A 17,444-nucleotide genomic window follows, 5' to 3' on the forward strand; every position below is an offset into this window, starting at 1 on the left:
TAGCCAGAATGGTTTCCATCTCCTGACCTCCTGATCCGCCCGCCTCGGCCTCCCAAAGTCCTACGATTATAGACGTGAGTGACCCGCCCGGCCGAATGTTTTCTAAAATGTCCAATTTTTTTTTTCTTTTAGGATTTTCCTTAGTTCGGTATGTTTAAAGAGTGGGTTTGCCCTCCCAGAGAGTTGCCAGTAGCAATGGGTATGTTTTGGGTCTCAGTGTGTGTGTGTATGTGTTTGCTTGGACACAATAAGATGGTTTGAGTACACTGGGTGTACAGCCCATGCATAAGAGGCTCATTATGTAATAGGCATGCATGCAAATTATATGCCTCTACTTATTCCTTTTGTCAGAAAGACCAGTACAGCTCTGTCTCCCCTGCTGCTCCTAGATTCTAGGATTTTAGCTCTTGCAAGAACCTTGGAAATCTTTCTAGAAACCTCATTTTACAGATGAGGAGATTGAGGCATAGAAAGAAGGACCTGCCTGTGGTTACCTACCTGACACCCATACCCTTCTGAGGCTCTTCTCACTCCAGCGCTCTGTGCCCCAGGTGTCAAGAGTCACCGTTCCACTCCAACCTCAGGCTGCCACCCTGGGAACTGCAGAGAATCTCAGGCATCAAAGAATGGGGCCAATCTATCTCTCCAGGAGTTCTTGATTCTCCCCCATGTTCTTCCACCTCCCTCCCTCAACCCTCTCCACCCTTCAATGGCTGCAAGACATGGCAGGACCAGGCTGGCTCAGCTGCGTGGTCAAGCAAGGATGCCTGTGCGTGCCCCCTGCATAGTTGGGCTTGGTCAGGGTTGACCCTCAGGGCAGCATTGCCTTCCTGGAGAAGCTGGTCTATCCGGCAGGCCCGCACAGGGAGGAGCACATTATCCTGCCCTGACCCTCTATCTTATGCTGTGGCCTCCTGTGTGGGCTTCTTGAGTTCTGGAGGACCTTGTCCCCTGACTGTCTTTGTTTTTACAGCTTGTGGACTACCGGGCAGAGTTCAGCAAATGGTGGCTGACTGAGTTCAAAACAGTCAAGTTTCCTGCCCAAGGAACCATCTTTGACTATTACATCGACCCAGAGACCAAGAAATTCGAGCCTTGGTCCAAGCTCATCCCCCAGTTTGAATTTGACCCCGAGATGCCCTTGCAGGTGAGTGCGGCTGAGCGGCCCAGGACGTGCGTGCAGTTACCCTCAAGGATCTGCAGTGGCTCCAGTAGCAGCCGCGCATGGGCATCTGAGCATTTGTCCTTGCTAGGAACTAGTCATCCCCAGCTCCATGACTTTGCAGAGGAGATGACAGGCGTAATGAAGTCACAGATTCTCCTAAAGGCCAGGACATTTCCTCAAGAGAGGAGGAAATGGCAGGGGCAGAAGATTTTAAAATGCATTAGAGAGGCCACAGAGAAAGAGGCCCGGGTGGTAGAGGAGAGTGGGGAAGCTCTCTGCCCAACTGCAGGGAGCCCAGAGAGCGAGTCTGTGGGATAGTCCCACTCTGAATATCAGGGAAGATACTCCTGACCTGTGTTGATTTGGGGAGCTCCACATCCACTCTTCTGAAATGCTTTGGAACATTGGTGGTACATCTGTTTCTCCCTGGAACCCACCCTTGGCAGGTTTATTGTGCTCCTGTTCCAGGCATGTTTGGTGCACACGAGTGAGACCATCCGTGTGTGCTACTTCATGGAGCGGCTGATGGCACGGCGGCGGCCTGTCATGCTGGTGGGCACAGCTGGCACTGGCAAGTCAGTGCTGGTGAGAGCTAAGCTGGCCAGCCTCGACCCCGAGGCATACCTGGTGAAAAACGTGCCATTCAACTACTACACCACGTCGGCAATGCTGCAGGGTAAGGAGCCCAGGGCACCTGGAGTGGGGAGGTGTGTGGGTGGCCGTGTCACCTGACACAGAGCTGAAGCCGAGCGTCAGGTGCCTGCCTGGCTGTACTTCTGCGTACCCCAGCACTGTGCACTTCCTCCCACGTGCCCCTTCTCACCTCTCCCCACATGCCTCTTTCTGGCTCCTCCAGGACCCCTTAGCTCCGCTTCTGGTCTTTCTTTCTACATTCCTCCCTGGCCTGTTAAATTCCTCAAGAGCAAGGTGTTCAACACAGAGCAGTTCAGCACCTTGATGACAAAGACAGCTACAAGCCATGGAGAGATTTGCAAGAACTTGCAGGCTTCTGGCACTGAAAGTGTCTCTAGAGATCATTTAATTCCTCTCTCATATTATGGATGGGGAAACTGAGGCTCTGGTAAAAGGATGTGATTGCCCAAAGTCACCGCCAAGTGGCAAGGCAGGCATGACACATCCGGTCTTCTGACTCCACCTGGGGCTTGCTTTTCCCCGGTGTTGACACACAGAGCTCCCAAATAGACATGGGCCACTGGTGATGTTTTCCTCTTGCCAGAGTCTCTCTCCGCTTAACTCATTTACAACACAGTCTTCTTTTTCATGGAAACAACACATTGACTAAAAACAGCTTTGTTTTGGAGAAGCTTCCAAGCCATTCTTTCAACAAAATGAGGGGAGAGGCAGGGCTGGGGAGAAACCCTGTTGTTACTTCCCAAACAGCGACAGCCTTGTCCCACTCTGTTACTTGGTCTGAATTTCCCAGGTGACACTGCAGTGCCTCCCCACACCTAGATGTGAGCTGTTTGCAGATGGATAAGTTAGGAGCCATAGCTTATAACGTGAAAAGTGAACCTGGCACTCTCGTTATCCGCTACATCACCCAGGCCTTAGGTCAGCAGACTTGCAAAGCAGGCTTTGTGTGCACCACCATTTACTCTGCCTTGACCATTTTACCCAGTCCTTCTGCCATCCCTGCCTGGTGTAAACCCCGGAGTCGGCCTGCAGTGTTGCCCCTGCTAACAGTCTACTTTGCCCCCGGGGGAATTCTTTCTGCACAGTTTTGCCAGCTCTTGTAGGATTCGGGTCCAGCCAACTCAAAATGCTGATGGTGGGGAGCACCGCCTCTGCTCTCTGCCCCTCAGAGCAGCTAGGTGCCTCAAGCATGCGGACAGAGGTTCAGGCTTCCCCCCACCCGCCCTTCAGTGCCAGAGACTTCTTCACCTATTTCAAACTCACCTCTGGACTACATCTGCTGCTGAACTAATCCCAATCCAGCAACTGACTGTAGTTCAGACATGAACATTAACAAGTAAGACAAAACGAAACAACAAAGATTTACATCAGAACTTTACTAGTTTGTCAAAGATGTAAACATCTTCTATTCAAATACTGAAAGAATTGTTCGTCCACTTTTTGTGCTCTTCACAATGTTGCAGCAACAAGCATGACACACTTTTAAGTATAATCGGAATTGTTAACATTTTCCTTATTATTTTCACAAGTCTACAAAACAAATCAAGTCCTAGATTGTAGCGTTTGCCAATTTCCATGTTGTAAATACTCCCACCACGGCCAATTGTAAGCTACCAATGCAATGTCAGTGAACAAGGAGTCAGGAAGTACACCATTATAAGCATTTCCACTTTACAGATACAATGGATGAAAATAACCTCCAGTATACACATGATAGTAAATGTCATAAAATAATTAAGATGTGATGAGTTTTGAATATTTATTACCATGATTTTCAATATAATTTACTTAATTATACATTTGTCTATATTTATTTATTTATTTGTTTATTTTTGAGATGGAGTTTCACTCTTTCTCACCCAGGCTGGAGTTCTGTGGCGTGATCCTGGCTCACTGCAACCTCTGCCTCCCGGGTTCAAGCAATTCTCTTGTCTCAGCCTCCCAAGTAGCTGGGGTTTCAGGTGCCTGTCAAGACACAGGGCTAATTTTTGGATTTTTAGGAGAGACGGGGTTTAACCATGTTGGCCAGGCTGGTCTCAAACTCCTGAGCTCAGGTGATCCGCCTGCCTTGGCCTCCCAAAGTCTTGGGATTACAGGCTTGAGCCACTGCGATCGGCCTAATTTATTTTTTAATAATGGTCATGTTTAACAACCGGCTTGCACAATTCCCTTGGTTTCAATAATCAGCTCCAGTAAACCACTGGCTTAGTCTTTACTCCATGAGGCCTCAGCACCATCACATCGTAACCTTCCATCAAGGCCGAAGACATCGCATCAGCACCTGGCCGTGACCTTAAGCAGACTTCACCTGTCTGGCTAATTTAAATCTTAGCACTTTGCCGTCTGCCTCATAGAATTCCTCTTTCTTGTTCAAATACCTACCCTTATTTGCAAGCCTCGAGTCCAACAACTGATCGGATTACCAGCTTTGCCCCTTTACCTCAATTCTTACTACTGTGACAACTACATTACTACTACTACTACTACTACTAATAATAATAATAGCAACAACAACTGACATTTATCAAAGACTTATCTGGAATGTGAATCTGACTTAGACTTTTACACTTTTTTTATTTTTTACTTCTTTAATCTTGTACAGCTCTGTGAATAAGAATTTGTATTACCTTCATTTTAGACATGAGAAAACTAAGGCACAGAGAAGTTAAACAAGCTACCCTGTGACACACAGTAAGTGGGGGCGCCAGGGTTCCAGAGAGTCTGACTTCAGAGCCTGTGCTCTTAACCACTAGGCTATACTGCTTCCCTGCTAAGAAAATACTTTGAAAACTGCAATAAATATTCAGCATTATTACTATTATCATTAGTAGTGCTATTCAGGTATTCCAGAGGAATGATTTTCTATTTAATTGATTTTTCTATGTAAATGATTTTCTATTTAATTTTATTAAATAGAATATATTTAATAATTTATTCTAAAATTATTACAATTAATGATTTAATAAAATTAAACAGAAAAAGTGATTTAATTCTATTAAAGAGGTTTTATAATATTTTTTAAATATCCTTTAAATAGAGGGTAAACATTTGGAATCAAGGAAGAGAAGATGAGTTTCTCACACTGCCCTGACCTGTCATTCTCACTCTGGATCTCTCACCTAGAGGGCTTTCTCCTTCCCTCCTGTTAGAACACAGAGAATTCCTTTTTTTTTTTCTTGAGACAGTCTCGCTCTGTCGCCCAGGCTGGAGTGCAGTGGTGTAATCTTGGTTCATTGTATCCTCTGCCTCCTAGGTTCAAGCGATTCTCCTGCCTCAGCCTCCCCAGTAGCTGTGACTACAAATAAATCTCAAAATGCTGTTACATAGAACCAGGATGAAAACTAGCTCTCACTGTAGCTGAGCATTCACCAAAACCCAACACTTTCTGTTTCTTGTTAATTCCCTAATGGCCTGTTGGTAACGTTAGACCTTGAAGCCATCCCTCCTCGCACCCTAAGGGATGGAGAAAGCTACTGTTCTCTAACCTCTCCTGTCCAGAGGCAACCAGGAACTGGGGAGTCAGCCGAAGCCCAGAGTAGCAGCATATATGTTAACAACATTCATGCAATAAAGCTCAGACCCTTAACTCTGAAAAATGCTGTATTCCCTTTTATTCCCTTATGGGAACTTCCTTCCTCTTGCCTTATGCACAGTGCAAACAATCTTGATTATTTGGGCTTCTCAGCCTAAAACATTTTAAGAGCAACAACATGGCAGGAGAAAGGGTGTTACCAATGATTTAAAAAGTTACAGCTAGAAACCAGGTATCAAACAGGGATTTGGAGAATCAGCTGAATGTAAGAGAGATGCGTACACTCAAAAGACACCTGCTCTAGTATCATTCAATGAAGAGGGAAACTGTTGCACCTCCTTTGTGAACCCATTACTCATTTTGCAGCCCAGTGTCTTAATCGTTATTTGCACTTGAGACCCTGTGTATTTAAGAAAAAGTTGGATGTGAAGTGGCATAGTCTGCTTGAAAGGACAGTTAGCACACGCAAACAGATGTGCAAATTTATGTTTATAATGTGTCTGTAATGGTAAAAGGGGAGCAACAGCCTAATTGTCTGTATGATAGAATATTAAGCAATGTTCGAAAGAATGAGAAAATTCTATAAGTACTGAATTGGAACTATTTCCAAAATGTTGTTGACTGAGAAAAGGAAGATATAGAACAGTATATATAGCATGCTCCAAACTGTATCTTGTTTAAAAAGAAATATATAAAAATTTACTCACTGATATGATTTTCAAAAATATGTATAATATATACACACACACATAATTTATGCCTATATAAAAACTTAGACAATGTCCAGAAGGACACAAAAGAAACATAGACGGCACTTGTTGCTGGCAAGGGAAACTGACTGGGTGCTGACGGTGGGATAGAGAATTATTTAAACCTTTTATGTTTAACTATAAAATATTTCAAACATGTACAAAAGTACAGAAAATAATATAACAGATGCCAGTGTAGCACTATCCAGATTTAACAGATGCTAAAGTGTTAGCATTATGCTAAATGGAACTTAGCATTATGAGTGCAGCTAATAGGCGGGGCTAGAGGCTTCTGCCTGTAATCCCAGCACTTCGGGAGGCTGAAGGGGGCGGATCACCTGAGGTCAGGAGTTCGAGACCAGCCTGGCTAACATGGTGAAACCCTGTCTCTACCAAAAATATACAAAAAAATTAGCCGGGCATGGTGGTGCGTGCCTGTAGTCCCAGCTGCTCAGGAAGCAGAGGCAGGAGAATTGCTTAAACCTGGGAGGTTGAGGCTGCAGTGAGCCGAGATCGCACCACTGCACTCCAGCCTGGGCGACAGTGTGAGATCCCTGCCACAAAATAAAATAAAATAGAATAAAAACAAGTACAGTTAATACATCACCCCTGTCGCTCGTTTCTCCTTCCTGCCTCTTATTAACTAGAGTACTAAACTCAACGTGTCTCATTCCAAGTTTACACTTTTGAAACAAATATGTAGCCATAAAATACATAATGTTGCATATTTAAACTTTAAATATGCCATACTATACCTGTCTTTGGCGACTTACCTGTATTAGTCCATTCTCACACTGCTATAAAGACATACCTGAGACTGGGTGATTTATAAAGGAAAGAGATTTAATGGACTCACAGTTCCATATGACTGGGGAAGCCTCACAACCATGGTGGAAGGCAAAGGAGGAGCAAAGGCACATCCCACATGGTGGCAGGCAAGAGCGCGTGTGCAGGGGAACTGCCCTTTAGAAAGCCATCAAATCTCATGAGACATATTCACTATCATGAGAACAGCACAGGAAAACCTGCCCCCATGATTCAATTACCTCCCAGCAGGTAGGACACGTAGGGATTATGGGAGCTACAATTCAACATGAGATTAGGGCGGTCACACAGGCAACCCATATGATTACTTTTGTAATCATTGTCTTAATACATGCAGATCTATTTCATTTATTTTCACTGCTGCATAGAATTCCATTGTGTGAATAAATCACAGCTCATTTATCCTTTTTCCTACTGAAAGGCAGCATAATCTTTTTACATTTTTTTCTTTTCTAAAAAAAAGCTATATTGAGTTATAATTGACATAATAAACTGTACATATTTAAGGTGTACAATTTAATACATTTCAAAATATTTATACATCATGAAATCATCATAATTGAAATAATGAACATAACCATCACCTTCAAACGTTTCCTTACATTCCTTTGTAATCCCTTCCTCCCAACCCCCGCCCACCTGCCCTGTTTCAACCACTGATCTGCTTTCTATCACTATAAATTAGTTTGCATTTTCTAGAAATTTGTATAATGGAGTCACGAAATGTGCACTCTCTTTTTTTCCTGGCTTCTTTCACTCAGCATGATTTTGAGATGTATCCATGTTGTTGAGTGAATCAACGGTTCATTCTTTTCATTCTTGAATAGTAAGATAACGTATGTGAAACACTCAAAATGATTCCCAGCATACGATAAGTGCTTTGTAAATGGAAGCTGTTATTATAATAATATTAACAACCTACTTCTCAAATTTAAGAATCTATATCGAACAAAAATTTCTAAGCCCCAACTGCCAAAAAACAAAAAGCAACAAAAGCAAACCTTTTCTTCTTGAAAAATAAGTTGAACACAAGCTACGCTAAAACAGAAATAATGTTTTGGGGAGAAATATTCCAGCTTTCAAATAGACAGTAACTCCACCCAGCAAGTCAATTCCTAGAGGTCTCCAGGGGGACTTTTTGCAGCTCAATCATCCTGCCAGCCCATCAGATGCTATTTTTCTCAAAATCTGATGTTCTTTTTTAGAGGAGGCAGCTGGTTGATAATACCTGCATCTCTCCTCTCTTTCACTGCATCCAGTTCTGGAGTCTCCATTGTACTTCTCTAAACACGGATTCAGAACTCCTTGATACCAGTGGGGGCTGTACTGCGGGCTCACAGTGTGGGTGGCACACCCTTTAATGTTTACAGTGGGTCAACCTTTGTGCAAAGGGCTTTCCTCACCTACTTCATTTAATCCTCTCCAGCCTATGAGACTATTTCGATATGGCTTTTGACTGCAAGTAGTGGAAAATCTGACATTAGTGGCATAAATAGAGATTCTGTTTTTCACATGACAGGAATTCTGCAGGCAGGCAATTGTTAATCAGGTTATCACTGTTAGTAACAGTGATACCAATGCTAAGATATTCGCTCTTCTCTTGGCTCCTCCTTCAAGGTGGCAGAATGGCTGCTGCATCAGCCATCACATCCGCATCCAAAAAAAAAAAAGTGGTAGGGGGAGATAGTGCCCATGTCCTGACATGGTAGCTCTCCAGGAACTTTATACATTTATGCCTATGTCTTAATGTTCAAAACTGTGCCACATGACACCCCAGCTGAAGACTGGCTAAAGAGAAGGAGGTTGGAATGGTGTCCAACACGGATCTGATGATAGTCCCCAGTTTTACAAGTTAATCAAATGAAGCTTAGAGGTGTTAAGGACTTACCTCAAAGTCACCCTGTGAGTTAACAGCAAAGCAGTCTTATTTCATGAAGCTATGAAGACCTTCTACTTTGATAAGACTTTTAAGTCATACATCTTAATTTTTCATAATAGAATGCCAACTCTGCTTCCGCTCATCTGATATCTAGAGCATATGGATATCTTTTTCTATGATAGTCAACAGAATAGGCCCTTCCGTCAGTCATTGAAAAATGTTTCTTACTGGGTAACACATGCACAAACCACAGGTTCGTAACACTGACACCTCAAGCCGAGAGACAGAGATGTGCTCATTCTCCATTCCAGCAGTTTCTCTGAACTCCACAAACCTAGCTGTACTGCTTTCATTCCCTTCATTAAATTACAACATAATCGTCCACCCTTGGGTTTTGTTGAGGGTTACTATAATAAAAAGTAACTTTAAGTTATTTAGTTCTACCTCAGTTGAAGACCATTCTGTAGCCTGATACCTGTTTTATAAGTATCTGTGATATATGCCTCCTGGAATTTGGTGCCTGCAAAATTTTTAGAGGAAAGAGGAGATGACTCTGTACCAGTAACCTGAGATGACATGGTTATTGTAATTAAACACAGATTTAGTTCTGAGCTTTCAGGCAAGCAGTTCATAAAGGAAAATGTGAGATAAATTTTTATGTGTTTACAGTAACTATGTCATCCTACATTACTAGTGTAGTTAAGTTTCTTCTCATTCTGTATTGTTTAGCAATCCCTATTTAGTCTTTATTTTAATTGGTCTGTTTAATGTCTCTTTAAAGACTTAAGTCTCTTCTTGTTCTTTTTGAAAATATAAATAATTTTAAAACAAAAGAATTCATAGAGACCCACAAGACAGGATAGTTTAGAAGCAGGATAGTTTAGAAAAGTAGGAACAAAGAGCTTAGTTAAGGCTTCAATGGGCTTATAGTTTTAGCGTACAGGGAGAAGGCCAAAGATCAAGCTTATCACAGTTCTGAATTCTCTTGCCATCCAGCTGTGATTTGCATTATTAGCTCAACAAACATTTGAGTGCTTAATTACACTAATTATATAGGAGCTCAGATGTCTGAAATTTTGTATAAAATAGATCTCTGGGCCGGGTGCAGTGGCTCACGCCTGTAATCCCAGCACTTTGGGAGGCTGAGGTGGGCGGATCACAAGGTCAGGAGATCGAGACCATCCTGGCTAACATGGTGAAACCCTGTCTCTACTAAAAATACAAAAAATTAGCCGGGCGCGGTGGCGGGCGCCTGTGGTCCCAGCTACTCGGGAGGCTGAGGCAGGAGAATGGCGTGGGCCCGGGAGGTGGAGCTTGCAGTGAGCCAAGATCGTGCCACTGCACTCCAGCCTGGGCGACAGAGCAAGACTCCGTCTCAGAAAAAAAAAAAAAAAAGAAAAGCATCTCTGTAACCTGTTTATAACCTGTTTATTATAAACCTCAAGGTTGGACAGGACCTTAAAAGATCTAATCAAATGTCCAATCTCAAAGGAGCATTGTGATTACAATTATTACAATCAGACAGCTCTCTTCCACCTAATACGTTTTACTTCATGACAGAAATCAAAGTGAAATCATCAAAGATGTGTCATCTAGTGAGCAAGACATTCTACTTGGAATCATGGAAAGTTCAAATATAGTATAATGAAATTGAAAGCAACACATATTTTAGGCAATAGAAAAATAATTCCATAAATTTTGGTACATCCAAATTATGGAACACAATGCAGCAATTAAAATCATGTTTTAGGAGTATGTTTATTACCATATAAAGAGGTTTACAATACATTAAATTAAAAAATACAGGCAGTATATTCAGTATAATTTTGATTGTGTAGAAAAAAAATCTAAGCAAAAAAAAAAAAAAAAAAAAACCAGACTAGAGTAAAATACACCAAAATATTGAAAGAGAGTACTTACAGCTAGTTGATAGAACTATGGGTGACTTTCACTTCATTATTATAATTTTCTATGCTTTTTAGTCTTTCTAAAATGAATATGTATTATGTTTATAATCATGCAAAGTATGTTATTTTTTGAAAGAATAAATGCAGAGCCCTTACAAGATAACTGAAAAGTCTTAATACATGAAAAATTAAATAATATGAAAGGAAAAGGGTTCAAACAGGTATGCAAATCATATCCATGCAAAACAAGACATGATTAATTACTAATGATCTCTGTCAAAAATATGGTGCGGGCAATGAGTTGACTAAACTGATAATTTTCAAGGGCAGAAGCCATGTCTTTATAATGTTTAAGAAGTAAGGAAGGCCAGGTGCAGTGGCTCATTCCTGTAATCCCAACACTTTGGGAGGCCGAGGCAGGCAGATCACCTGAGGTTGGGAGTTCAAGACCAGCCTAACCAACATGGAGAAATCCTGTCTCTATTAAAAATACAAAATTAGCCAGGCATGGTGGCGCATGCCTGTAATCCCAGCTACTCAGGAGGGCTGAGGCAGGAGAATTGCTTGAACCTGGGAGGCAGAGGTTGCACTGAGCCAAGATCGTGCTATTGCATTCCAACTAGGCAACAAGAGTGAAACTCCATCTCAAAAAAAAAAAAAAAAAAAAAAAAACAAAAGAAGAAGTAAATATTGCAGTAGTGGTTATGTGAGGTTTCATTGCCAGGTGGACCTGGGTTAAAATCCTGGCTTTGACACTTAGTAGCTGTTTGACTTTGGATAAAATCACTAAATTTCTCTAAGCCTCAGTCTTACCATGTATTCAAAGACTTTTAAGAGGCAATGATAATACATGATAGGGCTCTGTGAGGATCAGTGCTATAATCCATGTCAAGCACTCACTCACTGGTAATGCTTCGTGGTGAATGAAGGAACTGCTCTAAAGTTCAGGGCCTGGAGGAATCACTGGGACTAGAATTGTCCAGGAGGGTGGGAGCGAAGGCTTACAAGGGCTCTCTTGCTGGGTAACATGGAGAAGCTTTGGAATTACTATCTAAAAACCTGGATTCTAATTCCAGCAAGGTATTTAATCTGCCTTAGCCTCTTTGTCCTTAATTTCAAATGGGGAATAGTAAGACTTTCTTTACCTATATCATGGGGTTTGTAATAATAATAAGATACATTCATTCATTCATTTATTTAATAAGTGATTTTCGAGCACTATACTATGTGCTAGATAATACCCTAGGTCCAGAGGTTATGACAGTGAGACAAACAGTAAAATCCCTGTCCTCATGGGGTTTAGATTCTAGTGTTCAAGGGGATGGATGGGGCAATACACAAGATAATAAGTAAAGATATAGGATATTAGGTGGTAACAAGTGATGTAAAGAGACATGAAGCTGGGGCAGAGAATAGCAGGTGGGGCTTTGAATTTTAGGGTGCATACCAGGGAAGACCTTACTGGAAAAATAGCACCTGGGTAAATAAACTCCTGATGGGTGTGAGGGAGCAAACTGTGCTGGCATGTGGAAGAAGAGGATTCGAGGCAAGGGGTACAACCAGAGCAAAGCCTTGGGGCAGTGAGTGACTCATGAATCAGAAACAACTACTCGGGAGGCTGAGGCAGGAGACTTACTTGAACCCAGGAGACGGAGGTTGCAGTGAGCCAAAACTGCACTCCAGCCTGGGCAACAGAGTGAGACTCCGTCTCAAAAAGAAAGAAAGAAAGAGAGAGAGATAGAGAAAGAAAGAGAAAGGAAAGAAAGAAAGAGAGAGAGAAGGAAGGAAGGAAGGAAGGAAGGAAGGAAGGAAGGAAGGAAGGAAGGAAGGAAGGAAGGAAGGAAGGAAGGAAGGAAAAAAGAAACAGGGCGGCTGGGGCAGAGTGTGAGGAGGACAACAGGAGAGAAAAACAGATACAAGTTTAGTGAAAGTCAACAAACTGGCTTTTGCTCCAAGTGAGACAGGATGCCACTGGAGGGCATAAAACAGGGGATGGGCACGATCCAATTTGCATTTTACAAGGGTATTCTTGTCTGCTGTTTTGAGAATATAGTGTAGGGAGTCTAGGGCAAAAGCTGGGAGACCATTTGGGAAGATTCGTAATTACCAGGTGAGAGCAGATGGACAAGGAGGGCAGCAGTGGAGATGGCGAAAAGAGATAACAAATGGGAAGCCCCTTTGAAAATTAAATTACAGGTCGGGCACAGTGACTCACGCCTGTAATCCCAGCACTTTGGGAGGCTGAGGTGGGTGGATCACCTGAGGTCAGGAGTTCGAGACCAGCCTGACTAACATGGAGAAACCCCGTCTACTAAAAACACAAAATTAGCCAGGTGGTGTTCCATGCCTGTAATCCCAGCTACTCGGGAGGCTGAGGCAGGAGAATCGCTTGAACCCGGGAGGCAGAGATTGCAGTAAGCCAAGGTCATGCCACTGCACTCCAGCCTGGGCAACAAAAGCGAAACTCCAGCTCAAAAAAAAAAGAAGAAGAAGAAAATTAAATCGCCCTTCAAGTATAAGATGGCAGTGCAATAGTATCCAGAGAACAGCACGAATAAAACCATTCACCCTGGTGCAGCAGCTGACACGGTCTGTGTGGCCAAAGACTGAACCCCAAGCTGTTCCATGCGGGTCTCGAGGAGAAATCAGTCAGAACGCACAAATGACCCTGGGCCCGGGCTCCAGGTGTGGGCTTGAGTTTCCAGGCTTGCTGAGAACGGTCAGAACCCAGAAGTGTGGCAAGAGGGTCACATTTCTTTACATGTCTTGTTCATTCAGCTCCTTCAACATCAACACTTTTCCTGAAACTCAGACCCTCTTCTGCTCCTCCAGTTCTGCCTGGAAACAGAGTAGATCGCTGTAATTCCATCCTAGGTGTGACATGGAGCAGAGCATGGCCAAGAAGGGGTCAGCAATGTGCCTGTCTTTCCTGGCGGACCCTTTCTTTCTCGGGAGAACTTAGTACCATCCGCCACGAGATAATCCCGTGCACTCCACGGCCACTTCTTGCTAACTGACATGGTTCTTGCTAACTGACATGGTTCTTGCTAACTGACATGGTTCTTGCTAACTGACATGGTTCTTGCTAACTGACATGGTTTTCTCCTCAACGATCCTTTAAAAGCATAAAGAGCTTAATCAACCCAAATTACAGGGTCTGCTTAATTCCAGGGGTTGATTTGAATATCATTGCCTTGGGAGGAGGAGAAACAAGTCTTTCTTTCTAAGGAGAGAATTTCCTATTAGAAGAACTGTTCTCAAAAGCATGTCCTTGTCAACCCATTAATTATATTTCATGTTGACAGATCTCACATATAGTTGTTATGTCTTTAGGGGGGAAGAAGGTGTTGTGTGATTAATTGGTTGATAGTGTATGTTAATTGGATGCTAATTAAATTTAAATTTAATTCATATTTGAAACATTTAATTTAACTCAGGACCAGAAAATTAGAATATTCGAGCCACTTGAAGGAACTTGTCTTTCTCTCTGTCACCTTCATATGTCTATTGACACTTTCTCCTTGTTTACAAACTTGTTTTTCAAGAGAAGAAATCAGATGATTCTTAGCGCTTCCAGCTGTAACAGGAAGTGTTGGTTCTTGCAATTCATAAATATTTCATTGCTTTACTGGAAAAAGTACATATATCTCCACCCTATTACTTAAGTTTGTTCTAAGCAAGTCCTGTCATGCTGGAAAACTGCTATTAGATTCCTTTCTTTGGCTTGATAATTGAAGAAACCACTCCAGAGGAGAGTCAAGGCACCAAGGTGCTCAGACAGAGAGCCAGGAAACCTGAGAGCAGGGGAGGGCACCGTTGACATTGGAAGCATCTGGAAAATTCTCTGAGGCTGTTTTTACTACATCCTGCCAAGGAAAATCCCATGAGATGAACTCTCTGGGAACACAGTTGGCAAAACATACATTGACGCCTTTCTTATAGCCTCGGAGAGGAAAGGGCATCTACCCAGCCCTGAAAGGGGAACTGCAGCCTTTATGCATTTTTGCTGCCTTCAGTAGAGAGGGCAACTGTACCTAGGAATTCAACTATTCATAAGCTTCTTTGGAGTAGAGTACCTGGCCTTGGGACTGTAAAGATATTTTCCATTTTTAGTATATAAACCAAGAAAACTGGGGACCACAAGTATGACAGAAGAAGCATAGTCTGAGGTTTAACCACTGTGATTTGTATCCAGCCTTAGTAAAGTCGCTGAGTTCTTTTGAGCCTCAGTTTCCTCATCTGTAAAACGGGATAATACTAATCTCACAGTTATAAGGATTAAATGAGATAATTAAGATGGGTAAAAACTTAGCACAGCCCACGTGGTGAGGTATTCAGTCCCCATTACTGCCTAGTAATTTCAGTTTTCACTTTCCAGTCCTGTAGAATGCCCGTTGGGAGCAGCAGTGGTTGTTATTGTTGTTGTCTTTTGCGTTGCTGTTTTTTGCACACATGCAGGCAGCACAATTGCTTGTCCTTGACATCTTTGCTGTCTCATTACTGGCATCTGAGATTTGAGCCACCTTCCCTCACTGACTCGCTGTCTCCCCAGCTGTCCTGGAGAAGCCTCTGGAAAAGAAGGCTGGTAGAAACTACGGCCCTCCAGGCAACAAGAAGCTCATCTATTTCATTGATGACATGAACATGCCTGAGGTGGATGCCTACGGGACAGTGCAGCCCCACACCATCATCCGGCAGCATCTGGACTATGGCCACTGGTAAGAGTGCCCATGTAAAGGGACTGGCCCAAGGGGGCAGAGCCTAAGGCAGGGCTGAAGGCCAGTCTCTATTCTGCCTGAATGGCAAACCTCAGCATAGCTCTGGTGCCAGATGGGAATCTTTGTGGTAAACCACATTTCTCATGCAGTTCTCTATTTCCCAGAGTGGTTCCTTCAAACAGGGGCACTAATATTCACATGAAAAGTTTAACCAGAGAAGACACTGAGCTCTCATCTAAGGAAAAAAAGCCTACTTTTTGCTTCAAGACTCATGTCTGAAGTTGCCTTCTTCAAGTGCCGGAAGCAGAATTAACCACTTCCCTTGCACCATGGCCCCACAGCACTGGGCATGTGCTTCAGTGATAACTCCTAACACAGGCCAGGTGCGGTGGCTCATGCCTGTAATCCCAGCACTTTGGGAGGCCGAGGCAGGCAGATCACAAGGTCAGGAGTTCGAGATCAGCCTGGCCAATATAGTGAAGCCCTGTCTCTACTAAAAATACAAAAATTAGCCGGGCGTGGTGGCAGGAGCCTGTGGTCCCAGCTGCTCAGGAGGCTGAGGCAGGAAACTTGCATGAACCTGGGAGGCGGAGGTTGCAATGAGCCAAGATCGTGCCACTGCACTCCAGCTTGGGTGACAAAGCGAGACTCTTCTCAAAAAAAAAAAAAAAAGGCTGGGCACAATGGCTCATGCCTATAATCCCATCACTTTGGGAGGCCGAGGCAGGTGGATCACAAGGTCAGGAGTTCGAGACCAGCTTGGCCTATATGGTGAAACCCCATCTCTACTAAAAAAAAATACAAAAATTAGCCAGGCATGTTGGTGCGCGCCTGTAGTCCCAGCTACTTGGGAGGCTGAGGCAGAAGAATGGCGTGAACCCAGGAGGCAGAGGTTGCAATGAGCCAAGTTTGGATCACTGCACTCCAGCCTGGGTGACAGGGCAAGACTCCATCTCACAAACAAACAAACAAACGAAACACAACACCTAACACCCGGTACCATGTACGGTGTCTGCAGACCTTCCAGCCTCAGTGCCTTCAGAGCAGCTCAGAGGCCTGGATAGTATCTCTTGCAACAGCATAATTTTTAATGGCAAAAGGTCTGAACTTACTAGAAAAAAAAAAAAAAAGTCACTGATTTGAGACAACTTTGACTCACCTTTCTACCACACACTGAATCTACTGCTGAGAAAGAGTGAGAAGAGAGAATTCAGAGAGAAAAACGGTAGTTAAGACGGCAACTTGAGTTGCCTTCCCTTCCTTCCCAAAATCTTTACTGGATGCCTGACATATGCAGCCGTTCACAATCTCCACACTGACATTTGAGCAGCTTAATTTCATGGGCAATAATTAAGAGTCAAGCTAACTAGTTTTACTTTAGATTCATGGTCACAAACCTTAAATGGAAAGTAGAAGCTTCCTGGAAATTCTACCATATGGTTTTAGTATGTCTACTCTCAGAAATGTCTATTTCATTCCATCTTCCCTGTCTTTGATCTTCCCACCACCCTCCGCTGATGGCCTTGCCTTCTCAGAGAACACAGATGCCACCTCCATTTCTTGCTTCCACATCCATACAACTCACCCGTGTCCCCATGCATCCCTCCTCCACACTCCTGTTACATCTTACCTAAGGCCGAACCATCCACCAGCCTCTTCATCCTACTGTCTCCCACTCCTGAAGTGCTCACTTCATCAGTTGGTCCCCATCTCCTCATTAGATGCTTCACATCATTTAAATTTGCATAAACGGGCTGGGTGTGGTAGCTCATGCCTGTAATCCCACCACTTTGGGAGGCCGAGGTGGGTGGATCACTTGAGCCCAGGAGTCCGAGATCAGCCCGGTCAACATGGTAAAACCCCATCTCTACTAAAAATATAAAAATTATCCAGGTGTGGTGACACATACCTGTAATCCCAGCTACTTCTGAGGCCGAGGCAGGAGAATCGCTTGAACCTGGAGACAGAGGTTGCAGTGAGCCGAGATCATGCCATTGCACTCTAGCCTGGGCGAC

At 43.4% G+C, this 17,444-nt stretch overlaps 1 protein-coding gene across 1 annotated transcript in view; it reads left to right on the forward strand.

Moving 5' to 3' along the window:
• DNAH9 (dynein axonemal heavy chain 9) overlaps window positions 1-17,444 on the forward strand; it is a 376,944-nt gene that overhangs the window by 173,696 nt on the left and 185,804 nt on the right. The window contains exons 37-39 of the mRNA XM_015118601.3: window positions 974-1,147; window positions 1,634-1,841; window positions 15,264-15,429. Coding sequence (XP_014974087.3) covers window positions 974-1,147; window positions 1,634-1,841; window positions 15,264-15,429 — 548 coding nt within the window. The remainder of the gene's footprint in view (window positions 1-973; window positions 1,148-1,633; window positions 1,842-15,263; window positions 15,430-17,444) is intronic.

Source organism: Macaca mulatta, chromosome 16, assembly GCF_049350105.2.
Source record: "Macaca mulatta isolate MMU2019108-1 chromosome 16, T2T-MMU8v2.0, whole genome shotgun sequence".
Classification (NCBI taxonomy): domain Eukaryota; kingdom Metazoa; phylum Chordata; class Mammalia; order Primates; family Cercopithecidae; genus Macaca; species Macaca mulatta.